The sequence below is a fragment of the Aptenodytes patagonicus genome, chromosome 6, assembly GCF_965638725.1.
Source record: "Aptenodytes patagonicus chromosome 6, bAptPat1.pri.cur, whole genome shotgun sequence".
Classification (NCBI taxonomy): Eukaryota; Metazoa; Chordata; class Aves; order Sphenisciformes; family Spheniscidae; genus Aptenodytes; species Aptenodytes patagonicus.
Genome location: NC_134954.1, coordinates 59,067,007 through 59,088,020, shown reverse-complemented (window position 1 = coordinate 59,088,020; position 21,014 = coordinate 59,067,007). Strand labels below are relative to the sequence as shown.

Sequence of the window (21,014 nt, the reverse complement as noted above, 5' to 3'; positions counted from 1 at the left end):
GAGACTCTGGAGGACCACGGCAAGGAGGGGGAACGCTGGTGGCTGCAAGGTTTTGTTTTGAGACCCTTTAGGAAATGACTGGCTAACCCAAAAAAAAAAAATTAACCCGCCTGAAACCCGTACTGGAAAATCACCAACTCGGAGAGCTTCCTACATCGGGGTGGCCTCTGCTTGCAGCAGGAGGGCACAGGTGGTGTTGGGGAGAGGTGCGGGATGGCAGAGCGGCCGTGGCTGGTTTGTCTCTGGCTCTGTCCTTTCCTTGCTGAGTCCTGTTGTCAAGAGGCTGCTGTAGATTCCGAGTCCTCAGTTTCTTCAAGGTTTGTTTTTCTCTTTTCTTTTCTCTTTTTTTCTCTTCTTTTCTCTTTTCTTTTCTTTTCTTTTCTTTTCTTTTCTTTTCTTTTCTTTTCTTTTCTTTTCTTTTCTTTTCTTTTCTTTTCTTTTCTTTTCTTTTCTTTTCTTTTCTTTTCTTTTCTTTTCTTTTCTTTTCTTTTCTTTTCTTCTTTTCCTTTCTTTTCTCCTTTCTTTTCTCTTTTTGCTTCTCCTTTCTTTACTTCTTTCTTTCCCTTTCTCTTTTTTCCTTTTCCTTCCTTTCTCTTTTTTCTTTTCCTTCCCTTCTCTTTTTTCTTTTCCTTTCTTTTTTTCTTCTTACATGAGATGAAAGGAATCGGAGTCCCGGGGCGCGGGGAGGTGCGGAGGGGAGGGTGGAAGGGAGCCTGGGTAGGTAGTGATGGGGCAGAGGGAGGGGATGCGACTTCACTCCACGTTGCTGCTGTCGAACGCGTGGCACTGCAGGTCTCCGCTCAGGTAGTCAGTCCCTGGCAGCTTCATGCCGTATTTGTCCACGCACCAACACAACCCACGCTTCCGGCCTCGGGAGGGCTTGCACTGGGGAGACACCCAAGGGCAGAGATCAAGAGCTGGCCACCAGATGCTGCATGGCTCCCTCACGCTGGGGATCAGGCTCAGCCCTGCGCTTTGCCCCTTTCACCCCAGCAATGCAATCCCCTGGGTAGGACCTAGCTCCTGCTCTCTGCTTTCAGCACATCTCCATCCCCGCTGCTACCCCAGCCCGGGGCTCTCTGACTTTTCCTCCTCCCATACCAGCTCCTTCAGGATGCTCGCCTCAGGCTGGCCGGTGCTCAGAGCCATCAACAAGGCCACCCACCAACAACTGTGCCTGGAGATGCTCACAGCAACCTCCCCAACAGCCCAGCAGCGGAAAAACCTCCATCCTTTCCATCCAGGGCAGCGGACCCTCGCTGGGTGGGAAGCATCCCTCTGTGGGGCTCTTTCTTACCTGTTTCCTCTTGTAGAAGCCTTTTCGGTCGCAGTTGGGGAGGTGGACGGCGCGGGGGACCATCCGCTGGCTGCTCTTGAGCTCCTGCAGGGATGCCTCCATGTGCCTGCGGCAGGGGCCCTGCGAACAGGGAGAAGATGGAGCATGAGAAGGGGAACACCCTGCAGCAAGCCTCCAGCTTCAATGACCCAGGTCCCCTGTCCCCCCTTACTGACACCTGCTCCCCAGGGGGCAAAGCCCTCCCACAGCCCCCTGCCTGCAGAAGCCCTGCAGAGGGAAGGTGAAAGCACCCACCAGCTCAAACTCTTGCCGGAGCTCTGGGATGACGATGCGGGGGTGCGCTGTGTTCTCTGCCATGCCCACAAACTTGGCCAGGGTCAGCTTCTTCCGGCGGTCCTTCTTCAGGGCCTCAGCCTTGAGCTCGGAGAGGCGCCCGTGTTTGGGCCGGTAGGCCTTGGGTGGGTAGGTCTCCTCTGTCATCTCTGATGTGGTCGGTTCCTCATGCTCTCGGGACTCCCGTTCTGGAAGGGAAGGGGTACCAAACCGTCAAGTCTCCATGAGCTGACTGGGGCTTGCTTTTGCACAGAGAGCCTGCTGTCCGACCCCAGAGGATATCTTTGCACCACGCAGGGTGGGAACAAATGACCAAAGAAATCCCTTTCCCAGGTGCTGCCTACAGCCCTGGCTTTATCCCAGTGTGTGGGACTTGGCATGGCTTTCATGTGACCCCTGAGCTCAGGACAGGAAGCTGTCTGAAGGCATGGAGGAGTTGGGGATCAGGATGGGCTCCTACATACATGGCCACCATCGTTTGCAGCGTGTCAGTGGAGAAGGGCTGGTGGGACCATTATCCCAAACCCAGAAAAGACCAGATGACACACAAAATGTGGCAGAGAAGCCCCTCTTTAGCCATGGTGAGAGGATTAAGTGACAAATTCACACCCCACCTTGCCTTGCAGATTCAAGAGCAAAAGCCAGGGATGCTCAAAGATGAGACAACTCCAAAGTCAAAGTCAATCCCGCAGCAAAGCCACCATGTGATTGGGCAGACACTTCGACAGCAATGCCGAAGACACGTCTGACAAGTGCTGGGATCTCCAGGGTCCTCAGTCTGCAGCCCCACGCTCATGGGACCAAACCAGCCCCCATCCACTGGCACCCACTGAGCAGCTGGCAAAGCCCAGGGTAACACTGCTGAGCAGTGCTGCCTGGCCGTAGCTGCCACCGATAGTACCAACGGCAAGGGAGGAGCACGTTTAGGCTCTGCCCATGGCAGTTGCCTTCCTACACACCCCCCGGATTGCCCCAGCGTAACCTGTGCTGGCAGGATGCAGTCAGGAGCCCTGTGCAGTTATATATAGGAGAGAGCTGGTGACAGGCTAAACTTAGATGACTTGTGACATTTAGTACAGCCGCTGGAGTGAAAAAGGGTTATTTCTGGACTAAATTTGAATAGAGTTTAAGGCTCCTGAGGCTCCCGGTCTCCCAGTCCCTGATTCCCAGCAGCCCTGTGCTGATGCCAGGTTTGTGCTGGGGCCAGCGGGCAAGCACAGGGGAACCCACCGCGGCGGGAGGAAAAGCATCAGAGCAGCTGAAATCCCTCCCTGTATGGTATCTCCTGCGACTTCAATGCCAGTGAACCTGGCTCATCCCCTCCTGCAACCCTATGGTGAAGATAGCAGGGCACCAATTTTGCCTCTTATTGCAACGTCACTGTTGGGACAAAAGAAAAAGGCTCAGGACGAAAATAAAAGCAGATAACCCCCCCCCCCCAACAAGGCAAACAGGAGTCTCCCTGCAGACCGGCTGCTCCCTGGAGCCCAGATGCACCCCCAGGGGGGAGGAGGATGGCTCTGCCCCACCAGGCTGCCCAGGGGTGCCTGGGGGACACCTGGGAGGGGGGACAGACGTGCTGCTCAGCAGCAGATGGCAGCACTGGCCTGTCACACACACCCCCAGTGGGGTGGCCTTGGAGGTGGCCGAGGGGACAGGCTGGTCACTGGACACCCAAGCCTGCCACAGCTGCCAGTCTCCCCTGCCTCCTTGCCAAGGCGGACCTGCCCTCTCCCAGCAAAATTGCCAAGTTTTCCACAGCCACTTATTTATTAAAGCAGCCTTTTTTTTTTCTCTTTCCACAAGAACAGAGCTGGGTCAGCATCCCAGACTCAGCACCCTCCTACCTGCCCACAGCAACACAACTAACCCCATGCACCATCCCCAGGACTCGCACGTATCCCCAGGATGGGATTCTCTTGCCATTTTGCCCCGTGATGCTCATATGTTTGTTTTTTTTTTCTTGCTGCAGGACTCAAAGGCCCCCACAGGTTGGGGCTCCTCTATCATAAGGGGATGACAGACAAGGGATAGGGAAGAAATTGATTAAATTGGGAATGATCTTGTCCCGCAGGAAATGACACTATACGAGGTGCAGTAGAAAGCATCCTTTGCCACAAAGACGTTCCAGCAATCCGAGGTCCGAAAGGAGACAGGAGACATCTGCAGTGACTAAGCCCTTCCATGGCAATGAAACACGCTGTGGTCTGTCCCAGGAATCCCCTCTGGCACCGACTTCCAGGGCTGGACACAGCAGAGCCAGGGCATCTCCCTGGGCTGCCCTACGGTAATTAAGGGGAGGGGTGGATTCACACCAGCACAGGCAACCCTACAATAACACAAGAGGGGCACAGCTCATTGCCTCTGCAATAACAAATATGAGAGGCACAGCTACCTGGGCAAACCTAAAATAACAAACAAATGAGACAAGGCAGCAAGGATTCAGTCAGAAAAACAGCACGGGGTGTCCAGTTCCCAGGACGCGCGGTGCAATGGGTGTTTGCAGTAGCTCAGCCTGCTCATAAGGTCAGCAGCTTCAGCCTCTGCAAACACCTTATTCTTCTGCTTCCTGCAAGCTGCCAGCCAGCCAGAGTGGGCTGCGAGCTAGGGACTAATGTGGAGCTCTTTCAGCAAGGGGAGATGGGAGCCACGGGAGCCCAGTGCTCTGCAGAGGGAGCCGGGGGCTGGCATGCACTGAAAGCTGCCCAGCTCCCAGTCCAAGTCCAATGCCTCCTGCAGGGCCAAAAAACCACCTGAAACTGACCCCCTTCGTCCTCCCTGGCACACAGAGGTCCCTGCTCAAGTAGCGATACAACAAGGGATGGCTGTGGTGGGACTCCTCCATCTGCTGCTCAGCAGTGGTGTCTAGTTTGGGTCTTTATTTTCCAGTGAGAACCCCATGGATGCCTTGGAGGGATCCCTTTCCTCCACCCTCTGATGTTTTTTATAGCCCAATTTCCTTCAGCAACAAGGCTGAAGCAGTCCCTGCTCATGCACTCGACTCTCTGTTCCCTAATTTGATACTAACAAGACAATTTTGACAAACTGAAGGGCAGAGGTCTCTGACACACAAACTCCTGACAAGCTCTGCACAGCTGGTGAGGGACTTTCCCGGTGCCAACACAAGAGGGAAAGGCAGAGCCGGGGCAGGCAGCACCCACGCAGTCCCCCCACTTCGCCTCCTGACCAGCTCATCCACATCAACCTGCAGCTGGCCACTGCAGCTGGGACCAGACACCCACGTCAGCATCTCCAGAGCCCCTGTACCCACCTGCCCAACCTCACCCACCAGCTCGTTTGTTAACCTCCATCTGCCACCTTGGGGCTGGCTCATGGCGGGCAGCGCTGGCACAGCTGCACCTCTGCTCCCGAGGAGACGCCGTCAGGAGCAATGCCCAGTTTCCCCGAATGAGCCCTAATTGTGCCTGTCTGAGACTCAGGAAAGAGGCTGGAGTTCCTCCTCCCTTGCTGTCAGGATCTGGCCTGCTGCGCAGCCCCTTCCTGCCTACTCCCATCCACCTTGCCAACCCGGCGATTGGGTTTCAGGCAGGCGGCTGTTTGCAGAGGCAGAGTATGCTACATCTCCGTATTTCAGTTATGGGCACAAGGCATAGGTAGGAAGGCCCTACTCACCATGTCCCCAGCCAGGGGACAGCGGGATGCAGGAGGTGGGAGGCTCTCACGTCTCCATCCCTTCTCCCCACTCCTCAGGAGGAGGTGACCTCTCAGCAGAGGTCCCAGGCTTGCTGTCCACACAGAAGAATGACATTGCTGGCCAAGCCAAGGATTCCTGGCTAGCCTGGAGGTGGGACCTGGGCTGTAGGCACCTCAAGGGGATGTTGACCCTACAGCCAAAGCAGGAGACTGAACTCAACTCAGAGCCACCCCATGGCTTCATGTCTGGTCTGATGCTGCAGTGCCCGCGGAGGACCCAGGGAAAGAGGGGCGAGCATCTGGAGACGCTCCTGACACAAGTCAGGCCAGAAGGACTGTGCTATTGATGTCCTAACTCATGCAGGCTCCCATGAGCCCTGGGAGGCAGAAAATACCCATAGCAGAGCATGGGCTGTCCTCTGCCCTAGGGCTGAGGGCTTGGGGCCCTCTCCCCACTCTAGGCTGGCCGGAGGGAGCTCCCTAGCAGGAACCATTTCCAACCCTTTCACCCAGCCCCTACAGAAGGGACACAGAGTAGCAAAAGGCACAGTTTCTGGGAAGCTGCAAATTGATCCTGTCCGGCTGCCTGCTGTCCTTGACAGACACCACCCACAGCAGCCTGTGCACCTTCCTGCACCTGAGCCAAAACCCAGCCTGGGTGCTTCTGTGCTCCAGACATTTTGGACATGCGTGAGGTCCCCACAGGGGGTGTGTGTGTACACATGAGGCGTGTGGGAACACTGCCTCCCTGCTTGCTGACATTACAGAGAGAAGCAGGAAGCTTGTTCCAAATGGCTACGAGGCTTGAATTTTTGTAATACATTTTCATCAGTTTCTGGCAGGAAGGTAGGAAAAGTATCTATTGACCGCTGCTCCTAATGAACCATGCTCGTTACATCCACAGCCCAGTGCTAGAGGACTTGCTGTCCTGTTCAAACACCCAAAAAAAAGCACATGCACCGAAGACGGACAAACACAACCATAGCACAACCTTGATAAACAGCCCTCTTGATTATTATCATCATTTACAGCATAATACACCACTTAAGCAGGAAGGTGTTGGAGAAAGACTTAACGGGGATCTCAGTTAAAACTCTAGCATAGGAACGACAGCAAATATCACTGGTGGAGACCTTGAGAAGTTGCCCAGTCCTTCCTTTGCCCCCCAAACTCATCCATCTCTGTTCAGAGGTGGTCACTGCAAGATGGAAATTAAGGCTTACATTACCCAGGGCTGAAACATAGCTGTTTAGAGAGCAGCATCTCCCACTATACAGCACAGTGCAACAGTGCACAATGTCTCTGCTCTCCACTGGGGGAGGATTTCCACCCAGGATGAAGAGTCACCTCTCAGTATTCCCATGAAGGGAATATCCTCAGCTGCAGGACTTCACAAGTGACCCCACACCCTGCTTTTCCAATGGGGTCCTTGTGATTTTGGGCCCTGGCAGCAGCTGTCTTTGGAGGACTCCAGTTTCTGTCCCACCACTGCTTACAACAACGTGGCATTTTCCAAACCTAGCTGGGTGATCTCTGACACCTGGGCTTTCTTTTTGTGGGGAGGGACAACATTTTGGGATCAGACACCTAGGCAGCTGACGCTGGCGACGGAGAAGGGAAAAAATTTGCAGGAGAGGCTGGGAGAGAGAGGGAGGGATTTTTCTGCAGTTCCCATCGATTGGGACCCCAAAGTGCTAATCAGAGCCAGATCCGGACACCCCCTCAGAGCTTCGCCCATAGTAACAGCTCCCCAGCACAAACAGCTGCACACTCCTATCTACGGTGGCTCCATTATCTGCCCAGCCCCATGCCGGTTTCTTATGTCTTCCTGCTGGACTTTACACGCACAGGCAGGCAGAGGCAATGATTGCTGAAATCAGTATTTGTCTTCTTCCCAGTACCTGCTGGAGGGACAGGATCCTCCCATTTCTCCTTCCTCCCCTATCCTTTATGGTACTGGTTTTGCTGGGCAACGCAAAGCAGCTTCCCTGGGCTCCCTGTGGCTGGGAGAGGAGGAATATCAGTGCTGTCCCTGAAAACAGCTTTTGCACTTGCAAATCATGTTAGAGATATACCTATTTTTCTTCAGATTGGGTCTTACACAGTCTGTGCTCAGGTCCCTGACTGGTAAAAACCTCCATTGTGCATTTCCCCCAGCTGCCCTCCCCACTTGTCCTCACTCCAGAGGAGGCAACGTGCCTGACCTACGCTGAAACCTCCTGGAATCAGCAGGCAAGTTTCTCCCCAGCCTGGACTTGCACCTGTGACCATGACGGGAAAATAAAAATCCCTCCCTCCTGGTCAGCACACAGGGACAGCCTCTGTGTTTGCATTCCCAAAATGCAGGCAGGGAAGGGATAATGCAGGCAGGGAAGGGATGCAGAGCGAGGAGGGTCATCTCATCTCGCACCCTTTGGCAGCTGGAGAGCACAACTGCGCAAAAGCATTCCTGAGCTCCCCAGAGGCCACCAGGATCAGCCCAGACAGAAGGGAGCTTTCACCGCCCTAACGAAGAACAGCTCATTTATGTTCCCATCACAGGCACAACCCCCCAGCGTGGCGGTGAACAACCCCCAGCCCCTCATCACAGCCTCTCAGGGGTGGGCAGCGGAGCTGGCTCAGGCACGATGCCCGGGGCCGGGGTCACTGCTCTGGACCACCGCCCCGGTGAAGTCAGGCAGTGATCTCAGGCGGCCGCCCAGCCATCTGGCACCCACTGGAGGAGGAGCAGCCAGGGCTGGGGATGCAGGCTGTGGACAGTCCCTCCACTAGCCCAGGGCGTTGGCTGCCGGAGAGCCAGCTGCAATGTGCCTTGGACTTTCGACGAACTTTTGTGCTTTGGTGGGGACTCGATGGCAGGCCGGCGCGGCCGGTCTGGTGGGGACTGGCGAGGGAGCATGCTGGTGATGCTCGCAGGCGATGAGAGACTGGGAGGAGACACCACACACCGAGGACCGAAAAACAGCAGCCCTGCTTGGACTGCCACCCCACCTCCCCCAAATCCCAGCAATGCGCAACAGGCATTTACAACAGATCTATGTCAAATAACGCCTGTCTGCTAACACAGAGGTGTTGGGGCTTTGCTGGATGGCTCAACTCCATGTCTAAGTCATTGCAGAGATGCTGCACCCTCCAAATTGTGACTAGCCCCATCATTTGGCTTGGACACCGATTTTAGGGTGGAACAACGTATCTCTGGAGGCTCCAGCCTCTCTTCCCGTGACTCCAATGGTCTCACTTAGGCCTCCAAAGGTCTGAAGTTAAGAAAGATAAATCCCACCACCTCTTCAGTACTGGTCCCCTTGCAGCCTGTGGTGCAGCGCTCGTGGGTGGCAGTGCCAAACTGCACAGGCACGGGAGCAGCGGTAAGAAAACCCAGACCCTATTTCCTTCACTGGGAATTAGATACCTCAACGGCTGCCAAAGGCAGCAAATCACCTTTGTGATTTGCAGAGTGTGGAAGGAAGTGTTTAGCAGTCAAAGCATCGTGGAGCACCCACAAAAACTAGTCACCAGTCACCTACCAAAGACGTGATCAGAGTCCAAATACACGGCCCAAAAGCCACACAAGGTTTTGGAAGAGAGCTCTGGGATATCCCAGTACCTTAAATCCCTGTCCCAGCCAGAAAGTTGCTGGGACCTCACCCTCTTGTCCCACAGAGACACCTATAAAGAGAAGGATACGGATCAGTGGGACCAAGCTCAGAGAAGAGATGGGAAGGCAGCCAGACAGCTGGAAGGACTCAACCCTAGGTTAAGATTTATCTCCATTTTATTAAGCCAAGGCCCAGTAGGATGCTTCAGAACAGCTCAGGAATACCTGAAGAGCCTCGGAGAGCGAGGATGGATGGCAGAGGGATGTGCTATGCTATGGCCTTTTTTTTTTTAAGTTATCGTTTGGGCTTTGCTGAACTAGCCTGGAAGACCAGATCTTTCTCAGGAGATTCTTGTCTCCTCAGCAGAAACCTGCGGATGTGGATTCTGCTGCATCAGCCAGGGCTCACCTGCAGAGCATGAGTATCAGGTGCTTGGGCTGCCCCCAGGTTCACAAAGGATTCATGGGAAAGGGAGATCATTGTCCTGATGACCTGGGTGTCCTCATACAGAGCTGGATGGGGGAGAAATGCAGCTCAGCATGTGGGAAAGGAGCTCTCAAGGGAACCAGTTCATGTTTTGGTCTGCTCTGGAAGCGCAGGGCCTATCTGTAGCAACGGATCTCTGGGTCAGCACCACTTCTCCACAGTGCCAGCAACTGCTGCGGAGGTGGGAGAGGTACGGCTATGGGAACTTGAACCGTAAGGAAGGATCTGTGCTGCTGTGTGCCAAATGATACTTTCCTGAGCTGCCCTTCCTTGCTGCACCCACAAAATAAAACTCCCTAGGAGCAACTCTCTAGAGCAAGGAAAAAAGCAGGTTTAGAGATGGGGAGCTCCATGATGTAAGCTCGTTCCCTATACGTTGCTAGCTGTTAGTTCAGCAGGCTCCAAGCATCTATGCTGTGCTGGAAGTGCCAAGCTTGGGCATCAGCTGGAGGGCTGGGCTGGTTCTGACCTGGGATGTACAAGCAAGGACTGGGGCTCGCTGTTTTCTTTGACTGGTCTCTTCCTCTCCAGAGAGCTCCTAAATCTGGCTACGACCAGTTCTCTTGGGACTCTTGGGAGCTAGCAATGCATGTACAGGACACACCAAGTTCAGGAGAAGGTCTGGGCCTGTGGTGGACAGGCAGCATGGCCGGAGACTTCGGGTTTCCAGCAACAACCATTTCAGTGCAAGAGAGAACCCAAAATGTCTAACCAGTAAAAGAGTTGGGAAACTTTCCGGAGTTTCTCCTTCCAGTAAAACGATGAACAAACATCCATCCATTGCAATTAAATGATGCCAACGTGCGCCATCTTCAAAATTGCAGGCACTGTTTCTAGATAGCTGCTTGTATCAGCCTGACATTTCCTGAACAAAGTTATCTTCCAGGGTACTGAACTGGCAAGTGGAGGGGAAGGAAGTATTTCAGGATTAGATTTACATCAAGAAGCTCCTGTTGCTGATGCACTGATGATAGGAAGATAAAACATATTTCCTTCACATCATCTGGAGACTACAGATGTTCCCCATTCCGTATGCTGAAACTGCAGAAGCTGAGAGCTGAATTGGAGAATGACCCAGAGAAATCTAAATAAATCATCTTTCCACATCATAGTGACCAAGACGTATTTTTCCTTCCTGGAAAGGATGAAATAATTCAGTCTTTCTTAGTCTTGCATCTTTCCCAACAAAGCCACCTTAGTGGCAGATTCCATCGGTTGTAATAAAGGCAGCAAAAAAACTACCAGGCTGCCAAGGAACTAAGAGCAGAAAAGAGCAAAAAAGGAAAACTCAGGGAAGAAGATTGCATGACAGTCTCTGCCTAACTGACAGTAAAGGTGAGGAAAATCTAAAGCAGCTCCTGACAAGCATCATTTAATTGTTTACCAGCAGTTTCTCCGTGCGGTTTATCTGTGGCAAAAAGACAGGAAAACCCTTCCTAGAAAACAAACATATTTTCAGGTCTTCTGAATGAAAACAAAAGGGTGTGAACTGCTCATCTGGCCACCAGGTGGGAAGGGATCACCTGAAAAAAATCTCTCTATGTCTTTAGGAATGAAGGAGGTATGATGGGTTGGAAGAGAAGCCTAATAGCACCCATCAACTATCATTATTGTATGAGAAAGAAGGGGACAAGGAGGATCTTTTCGGATGGAGGTAGCTCAACAGCAGTGGTGGAGGAAACGTCACTAGGGAGGAAGAGTAGGTAGCTTTGCCCCTTTGGACTATGTGGGGCCTGTCTCCAAAACTCAGCTGAAGGTGGGTGTCAATATACATGAGATGTCAAGAAACCTGGACTTGAAAGCAGGATGCTGCCAGGACGCTGACACTATTTTGATCACTGAAACCCAAACGTGACAAATCATAGTAGAGCCAGGTGCTAAGAAGGCCTTAGAAAGAGAACCATAACCAGGAAGTATTGCTGGCAGCCATCAAAAGCTGGGATATCACTGTGGATATTGTAGCATTTTACCCTGAGAACAATGTGCAATTAAGAGGAAACCTGTATATTAAAAGAGATGATCCCGAGAACAGGATGTCCTACCAGAGGTGTAGCCACTACAGTTTACGCTAAGCTCTCTGGCCTGCTTATGGATGAAGGTGGCTTTTGCCTTTTAGCTAGGGTGTTGAATCTGATTTAGTTTCATACAGAGCAGAAGCTTTTAACAACTGGCCTACTGGAACTGAATCTGGGAGAGGTTGCTCCCGCTGGAGGCTGGTGGTCTCCATCACAAGATCCATCCTCACTTACGTTATTGAGGGCCTCTGTCAGCCTCAACAGCAGCCAGTAACTGGAAAAGCCAAGAAAGCCAAACCTTTTGCCCGCCCCAGAGAGACATAAAGGCACATCAGGTGAAGTCTGGAGATGCACCTGTGTCAGGTGCTGGACGAGAACTGGTCCAACACCACAAGTATTTCAGGCGTGAAGCTGTGATTGCAACCTCCAGCCTAGCCTGGATTAATTTCTAGGCCTTCAGCCTGACTTTCACAGCTCTGCCTTAAACCAGATGGAAAAGATCTGTGAGATCATCCATTGCTCATCTCTGTGTCAGCACCAGATGACACATAGTCACACGTACCATCCGACCTGACTTATGAGCTCCAAGTGATGAGATTTCCACCTCTGCCTTCAGGACTCCCTTCTACTTTATTAATGGCTCCTTCTCTCAGAAAGCCTTCGCCTGGAGTAGGCCTGGCTATTATTTAATCTCTCGGTCCACCTAAGTAGTACCACAAAAAAGTACCAGAAGTTTGATGTTCATACTCTGACAATATTGATAAGCAGAAACTTGCCCAAGCTTGATCCTAACAGGTGACTCTTGCCTCTCCTAGCCATTTTCCTCCCTGCAGTGTACCGCTGCATACACTAACAAATTCCCTTTGGTCCAACATGATGCAAAGATGCTTTTCAATGTTAAAAAAATATACGGGTCCCTTGATGGAGCAAAGGGTGCAGACCTCCATTTTGGGGTCTGAAACTCCAAGAAAGACAACTGATCACCCTTTGCCACAGGTCCGGAGCCTTTCTGGAATGATAAAATCCCCGTTGCACTTCGTTGTTTCTCCTGCAACCTCAAGCTGCCTCTGCTATTACAAAGCCAAATAGCTGAACACTGAAATGGTTATGAAATGATGCAGTAAAATTTCACCCATTTCTGCTATTTCTTCAGGAAAGCAGGAGTCACAAGTGAAAGCAAAGTGACTGTCACTTTGTGTTTAGACATTATTAAGATGTATTAAGACATACATGTGACTGTGGCAGCACCATAATTGACTGCTGGACAGGTATAAGACATGCAGTCCCTCCCTAATAAAACTTTTTTTCTTTTCCAGCATCTCCTTTAAATTAAAAAGTGGAAGCCAGGATCCATAGTTGTTCACTGGCTTATTTAATTACTAGATTTTCATCATTAGTGCAATGCATAACATCTGATTTCTTAAGCATGAATAATAAATGGGTCTGTTGATTTAATTGTCTTCTGAGGATGAATCCCATCTGAATTTGGAAAAAGAAAATATTTCTAATGGTTTTCTACAAAAAGAGTTATGACTATTGGCCAACTTTGCCCCCAAAGTTGCCTTTAAGATACATTCCCTCTCTTGTTTAGCTAGGGGATCATTTCCTTAAGTATCTGTCAGGATTACCTTCTTGCCCTTAAATAGCAACCAGACCAGTTATCTCCATCAACATAACAATTATCTCCATCAGTGAGCCAGCTGTGTCCATCCAACAAGCAAACAAACCAAACTGCAATAATAGCCCTCAAGGCAGGCAGCTGCTAAGAGCTTTCCCATCCTACTGAAGCCAACAGCCTCTTCAGCTTTGGCCTCACAGTCCTTCGAGGACTGAGGTAGCTGGCTCCCACGAAGGGGATTAGGTGCCTGAAAGCCTGTGATGCTCTGGGCCTAGTGAAAAGGTGCTCAGCATCTTGCAGGATCAAGCCCTGCCAGGCTAATAGGGAACGATGTGCCAGTTTGCTGTGGGGGGTATTGACACCCCATTTCCACATTCTGTGTGAAAGAGGCAGTACCAAAAGGGTGGAGGCACAGGGAAAAATTATGGGAATATCAGAGGGGTCTGGAGAACAAGGGCAATAGTGAGAGCAAGGCTTTACGCAAACACACACAAGAAGTTCCCACTGACTCCACAGGCATAAATTTAAATGCCTCCTCAAGGTTTAGCCTGTTGACCAGAGTCTCTCTGCAGGCATATCTTAAGGCAGGTGTGGTCTCTCAGCCAGAAGCTGATGGTTAAAAGACATGAACTGATGGGCAGTTAGCACACTTGTCCTGGAAACATCATAAACAGACAGGACATCCACCAAAACATGCTGAGAAATGGCTTCCTTGAGAGCAAATCTGCCCCCATGAAACCACTGAGAGTCCCAAATTTCTGCAAACACATTACACTGGCTTCCGCTGGGATTAACTGCAAGCCATGGATTGACATAAACACTAAGGGGTCCCCTCAGATCACTAGCATCAAAGAGCCACGTCAAAAACAACATCTTGCTGAGAGTTACCTTGGCTACATAGCCGAAGGAATAGAGAGTGTCTCATGGCGCTTGAGTGGTGAGAGGATGGAGAATTTCACTCCTCCATCACCAGATACGACGTGACCCTTCCCGGATGGGCAGAGGCATCAAGCATGACTCATGCCCAGTGATCTCAAATAGACAGCCCTGGGATCCGGGAGCGCTGGCAGAGCTGCCACCCCACTCTGTGACCCATGGGCAGCCCTGCACATCACCGCAGGGAGACCTGGCATGAAAGCTCTCGCTAAATGGGCCTGGGGGGTCCAGGTCTTAGAGGATCGCAGCACGTGGGCCAGGGCTCCCTCTCTTCCTCACCAGCAGAGCCTCCTTGTGCTTTGGCTACACCTGTCCTGAGGATAAACAGATAATATCTATCTTTTTACCTGTAAAAAATATCCTTACAAATGACTAGGTGGTTATTATGCTGGCTGCCAGTGAGTTCACCCAGGCCAAACTCTTTGGATCATCTTTGACCTCTGCATGCACCATGTCTTCAAGTCCTGCTGCTTCCTCCTCCTCAACACTGGAGGTTGTTTCTCCTGCCCTCAGCTTCCCACATTTCAGCAAATTTGCCATCTTTTCCCAATTTAGTTCTTCTTTCCTGCTTTCCCAAAGGCCAGTTGTTGCTGCCTGGGCAAAGAGAAGTTTGCAGGGTCCCAGCACATCCAGTGCCCCTGGTGCCATCTCCTCTACTGATGCCACCAGGCACCACTGCCCCCTACACGTGTCCTCCAGCCGTGGCATGTGGCAGCAGGATCAGCTGCCCTCTGCAAGCCACAACCGATCCACACCTTCACTGGGATATCTCTCAGGGTATTTAACTAACATGGACTTAGTCCATCCAGAAAATACAACCCACCTCCAAACACAGGGGTTGAGTTCGGATCCGCACAGCTGGCTGGGAGGAATATTTTGCCTCTGTCTCCTTCCTTGCCGCCCCTTGTTTGATATGCTCACCTGCTGCACCTCATTTCTCAGCCCTTAGTGGATGGATAGGGTAGGCCGGTCTGTACGCCAATATCTGATCTTGACGGCAAAATACCGATGTGCCAGTCATAAGCAGAACCACTGCACCTAAGAGAGGTTTGTGTGTGCTGCCTGGAAACCATTCTGCCTCCAGAGACAAACATGCTCCGTGTGTGTGTTTGCACACATTAACTGCTTGTGCAGGCATGCGTGGGCGGGTACATGTGTGCATATGCTCACATGCATATCTTCCTTATGCATATTAATCCTACTGCTCTGCAGCCCACATCGAGGGGCAGGTATGTTCCAGCCAAATTCTGCTTTTATTTATGTCCAACCTTGAATTTGCACTACTAAGTGCTTGGTAAAAAAATAGGCAGGATTTGCTGTGCCATGGGCCCTTTTATCTCCCCTGTGACATAGCACAGGTGAAATGAGCTGCAACTGTTCTTAGCAGCTCACCCTGCTGAGCAGAGGAGAATGAGCCCCAGAGGGGCTGACGTTCCTGCCTCCCTTCCCAGACTGCTCCCAGGCTTTCCAGTTTGGGTGAAGAGCGCTGGGAACCACCACTGCTATAACAGCTCCCACAGCTGCTCCTACATCTGCGACGCCTTTCGATCCAGCGTGGGTAAAACTTCCAGCGGACGTTAGGAGGAAGCAGAGCACCGTGCTCTGTGCGAGGAAGCACCCGCTCGCTGCTTCTCCTCCTCTCCTTCCTCCCTGGCTGCCCTGACACACGTGTGGCAAACTACACAACCAAAAGAAACCAGGGGCTGTCCTGAAGCTGGCACAAAATGTACCCGAGCTCTCCTACCCCTCTTTTCTGAGCCTGACGGGACACCTCCCCCCGTAGTCATGCAAATGCTTCCAGTCGCACGTGACTCTGCTCATGCCACCGACATGCCAAAACCGCGACGGTCATCTGGGCACAGGATGCTGGTGCTTAAATATCGACACAAGGAGGCACACAGCCTTCCTCCAGCATCCCTCAGGTCTGCAGAGGCTCCCATTTAAGGCCAGCCCCTGTTTTCCACTGCAGTGGTACAGGATCTGGAGGAGCTGCCTTCGTTCACCTGGAGCGGGTCCAGGCTGACAGCACTGCGCGGGAGCTCAGGACCAGCTCTATCACTCATGCACGCACACACGCACGCACAGAGCCACGTCTTTTCTCCGGTGAACTCTGCTGGCACCCAGCAGGAATTTCATTTGTACCAACTACTTAATATTCTCACTCCTTCCTTAGAAACCAGGCTGCCGAAAAATCTTTCCAGCCAAGGCCCCTCCTTTCCTGTTTGAACCACCCCATCCCTCCCTCCCCCGTACACACACACCACAGAAACCCGGCTCTCTTGCTGGCACCTGATGGATTTCACCCTCTTTTTTTTTTTTTAATATATTGTTATTGTTGTTGAAACTTCAGATCAAAAGAAAAATGGAGATTTTCCTGTTTCAGATCCGAGGCTTTGCAGGCCTGTTGCTACTAGCTTTCGCCTTGACAGCTCGGGAGCTGCTTTGCACAAAGGACCTGCTGCTCAGCACCAGCCGGGTCCCTCCCCGAGCGATACATGTTCGCAAGCCGGCGTGTCCCAAGCGCCCCGCTCCCACGACCCCTGCCCTAACCCTCACCCTCGCCCTGGACTTCGGCGCGGGGCTGCCCACCTGCCCCGCCGCGTCCCCATCGCTCGCCCCTGAAGCCCCACATCCCCGAACGGGAAGGAGAAACGGGGTGGGGGAATACGCTGGGGACGGATAAAGGACTGCACCGAACATGAGCCGCAGGAAACTTGGGCTCGGCAGCACTCCTCCTCTGCCTACTTCCAGCTGACGCAGCAAAGACAATTTTCTTAGGGCTAATTCTCCACGTCCCCCTTTCCCCTACTGGTTATCGTTGGCTCACGGTTTCGTGAGGAAACTTGCCAAGTCTTGCTCGCTTTCTAGAAAGAGGGCAGGAATGAGAGGAGAAGAAAATATTTGACAACCTTTGTTTTTCCACGAGCCTTTTTAGGGCAGCAGGCTCCAATCTGTGCCCTCCGCTCCCCGGCACTTGGCCTGACCTTGCTGTCTCAGCAGAAGGAAGTCTGGCGGGAGCACGGGGGAGAAAAATGGAAAGACGTGGTGTATTTCAAAGGAAACCTAAACAAAACAGAGAAAACCCAGAATCCTGCAGCCTATGCCATAAATGAAGCTCATTCATGTTTTTTTACCAGGAACAGTCAATTACAGCTGTGATGTTTTGGCTTTCGGTAAAGGACGGTGTCTGAGTGTTGTGCCAGGAAGGACTACAGGGATCGTCCTGTCAGTACCTACACATCTGTCTACTTAAAACGAGCCTTACCAAAGCTCTTTAATCCCACGCTTGCTCTCATTTCTGACCTCTCCGCAAACCAGGAGCACATCCTGCCCAGCAGCTCTGGTGTTTCTCAGTACCGCTGTGCCCAGCTTACAGATAAGGAAACTGAGGCACGGTACCTGGGAGCATCTTGTCCTCAGGCAAGACATCTGGTCTACAGGAGAGCCAAGCCCAGCCTCCCAGGCTTGGGCTCTTGCAATACTGCTTGTTGCATCTCCACCTCGACTATAAGGAGGAAAGCATCTGCGATTTTAAACTCGGCCAGTGCAAGAGCAGAAATAGATAGAAATGCAGTTTGATCTAGTCCTCGCCACTGTCACATAGTTTATTTTGCAGAGTGCTGATTCTTTCTCAGCGGTTCGCAGCTCAGGGCCAATTTTGGTCATTGATAGATCGGAGGGCCAGGCCAGCTTCCCCAGCACACGGTCCCTGCACTGCTGGCCAAGCTGGCAGAGGCCAGAAAGTTCAAGTCAAACTTCATTTCTCTCCTTGCCCCGTTGCTTAGAAACACGCCTATGAAAATATACTTTGTTCTCACACGCTACCAGTCGAATGCCAAGAGAGTTTTTTCCCTCTCCCGTCCTCAGGAATTCCTGATTTATTTTTTATTTCTTTTTTGCAATCGCGCAAATCTCAAGAGGAGCCTGTCGGTCTCCTGCGGCTTCCTGCAGCAGCCTTTCCGATCCAGGCTCATCTCCCAGCTGCAAACAAAACCCGTCAAAAAGAGACCCCTGCAGTGCTCGGGGAGTCCAAACTGGAAGTGCAGGTAGTGCCAGGGAGTTAGTTTTGCAACAAACCTGCAACCTCTCTCCTGTCCCTCTCCTTGTTCATTCAACGGGTGCTCCCCATCCCAAGAAAACCAAAAGCAACAATATTATGAGAGGACTGGCCAAAGTTTTCACGCAAAGCACCTGCCAAAAGACCAGTTTCCCTGGGAAGAGTGAGGCAGGTGGAACAAAAGGAGACTCACGCTGGGAGCCAAGCGCCAAAGCTTTTTCGGGTGCCTTCGGTCTGCACAGGGCACCCTTGGACTCACTCTCCCAGCCACCGCTGCGTTTTGGCTGCATAGCTTTGCCTTCCTGACCACACTGCCTGCCCCCAACCGCGCACACACACGCGCAGAGTAAATAAACACCAGGGATGACGCGCTCCAGGATACTTCACATAGCTCCGCTGCCAGTGGGTTATTGCCCGGCTTCCTGGGCTCCACGGCAGGAACGCGGCTCCTGGCTTCATGGCAGGAACGCAGCTCCTGGCTTCACCCTCCACTCCCTGCACAGGTCCCCTCCCAGCCCTTGCCTGTTCCAGCTCCCCTTCAGAAAACCAAGCACAGCTTTGCTGTTTCTGGCTGATTTTAAGGGAGTTTGGACATTTGTTGTCATTTGAGGGAGGGAGGAAGTTATACACACAGAATTTGGTTTTGCTCTGAAGGATGGAGTGTAGCAACACAACCACTGCCTGCAAGCAGCAAAAGGGAAAAATAATAAAAGCATGAAGATTTATTAGGTGCTAGAAAAGAGAAACTGATTCCCATTGCGCGGGTATAAGCAGAAGCTTGCTAACAAGCAAAAATGACTTTTTCATGGACCAAAAAAAAGCGGGGGGCTTGTTTCTGGGGTTTTTTTGCCAAGTGGTTCCCTGGTCCCCTGGACATGCAGACATCCTCCCTGCTTCCCCTTCACGCCGTGGCAGAAATACAGATGTATTTGGAAGAATACAGGGAAAATGTCCTTGCACAAGCTGCAGGATCCAGAAATCGGAGTTTAACACGTGCCAGAGTGAAGGAGCACTTTCTTTCGTGCTTTTGTCACGTGCAAGGTGCAGGCATTTCAGAAGCTTGGCTTTGCACTGCTGCTACCATGCCAGCCTTCATGCTTGCTTTTAACCTATTCTTTCTGATTATTAGCAACACCATCATTATTTTTTGCCTTCATAGATTCCCTGTCCCTAATGCACCTGCACCTCCCTGGGCTAAAACTCATTGCCCAACAAAGACGTCCAGCAGCGGGCAGCCAGGAAGAGCAGGCTGCAATGACCGCAAGGAGAAAGCCAGAGGCTGAGCAACAAATCTGGGGGGGGCTGAGGACTTTTGGAATGGGGCAGATGGTTGCAAGGAGGTGCCCTGTCCTCCCTTGTATCTCAAGCTGCAGAGGCCAGCTCGGGCCCCAGAGCAAGGTGGAGGATATGGTGAGACAAAGGGGTCAGGGAGAGCATGAAGACAGGGATGCAGGAAAGATGTAAAGGATGCAACCGGGGAAGGACTGGGATGCAGCTGGGACTAAGAGGGTGCATCTGGGAGGTGGGGGAAGAAAAGCTTTCCATCGGGGATGGGACAACCCAGAGGTGATGATGGAAGGGGGGTGGGGGAGGCTGTGAGATGATGCAACAGGAGGTTTGACCAGGGCATGGATGGAAAGAAGGATGGGAAAAGCAGCAGGGGGCATGGAAGAACAGCTAGGGGGATGGAAGAGTACCCACAAAGATGGAAAAGCAGCTGGGAGGGCTGTGGAAGAGCAGCCGGAAAGATGGAAAAGTAGCTGGAAAGGTGGAAAAGCAATAGGGGGATGGCAAAACAGCCAGGGGAAGCGGTGGTGGTGCAGAAGCAGTGGGAAAGCAACCCGGGGCTTGGAAAAGCTGCCGGTGGAGGGGGTGGGGAGGGGAAGGAATGGGGAAATAGCTGGAAAGATAGAAAAGCAGCTGGGGTGTGTATATGTGTGTGTGAGAGAGAAAAATCAGGCAGAAAGATGGAAAAGTAGCCAGAAAGATGGAAAAGCAGCTGCTGGTGGTGGAGGGGAATGGAAGAGCAGCGGGGAAGGCAGAAAAGCACACGGTGGGGGAGGGGGGATGGAAGAGCAGCTGGGGAGGGTGGGGATGGAAAAGCGGGCGGAAAGATGGAAAAGTAGCCGGGAAGGCGGAAAAGCAAGCGGGGGCAGGGAAGAGCACCTGGGAAGATGGAAAAGCAGCCGGAAGGGTGGGAAAGCAGCCGGGGGGGCAGGGAAGAGCAGCCGGTGGGAGGGAGTAGAAAAGCAAGCGGAAAGATGGAAAGGGAGCCGGAAAGGCGGAAAAGCAAGCGGAGGGGCATGGAAGAGCCCTCGGAAAGAGGGAAAATGCAGCCGGGAGATGGTGGTGGGGTGGAAAAAGCAGGCGGAAAGATGGAAAAGGGGCCGGCAAGGCAGAAAAGCACCCGGGAAGCTGAGGATGGGAGAAGCGGGGGTCACTCACCGGCCTTGGCTTGCTCGCGGTAGCTCTTCTCGCTGAGGCAGACGGCGGTGCCGTGGAGCAGGGCGTGCAGCGGCTTCTCCTCGCCCTGGCGCGGGAGGCAGCGGAGCCCGCGGGCGCAGCGCTCGGTGTAGACGCCGCAGGGCTGGCCGGCGGGCAGGGCGCAGGTGAGGCAGCAGCCGCAGCCCGGCTCCTTCACCAGCTCGCAGCCCAGCGGCGGCGGCGGGCAGAGCGACAGCGCCTTGCCGTCGCAGGGTTCGCACTGCACGAAGGAGCCCAGGCACCGCGACAGCCCCGGGCAGGCGCCCAGCAGCACCAGGAGCCGCAGCAGCATCGCGGCGGGGATGCTGCGGGACGGGGCGCGGGGGGCTGCCGCCGGCGGGGGCGGGGGCGGGCGGCGCTTGCTTTCCGCTTGCCCCTTCGGGGGCAAAAAAAAAAAAAAAATTAAAAAATTTCAAAAAGGAAAAGGGTCGGAAAGCGCAGCCCCTCTTGCAGGCGCCCCACTCTGGGGTTTATTCTCGGGGTGCGAGACCCTCCTGCTTTTGGCGTTGGGAGAGGGGGGCCGTCTGGGTTTGCTTTT

The 21,014-nt window shown here is 52.7% G+C and overlaps 1 protein-coding gene across 1 annotated transcript; it reads right to left on the bottom strand.

The window, feature by feature from the left end:
- Positions 1-417: 417 nt before the first annotated feature.
- IGFBP5 (insulin like growth factor binding protein 5) lies at positions 418-20,791 on the bottom strand. Its single transcript, XM_076342880.1, has 4 exons — positions 20,438-20,791; positions 1,592-1,818; positions 1,298-1,417; positions 418-885 (listed from the first exon to the last, which is right to left on the bottom strand). The coding sequence occupies exons 1-4, from the start codon at positions 20,766-20,768 to the stop codon at positions 754-756; spliced, it is 810 nt and encodes a 269-aa protein (XP_076198995.1). The 5' UTR covers positions 20,769-20,791; the 3' UTR covers positions 418-753.
- Between the last annotated feature and the right edge of the window lie 223 nt (positions 20,792-21,014).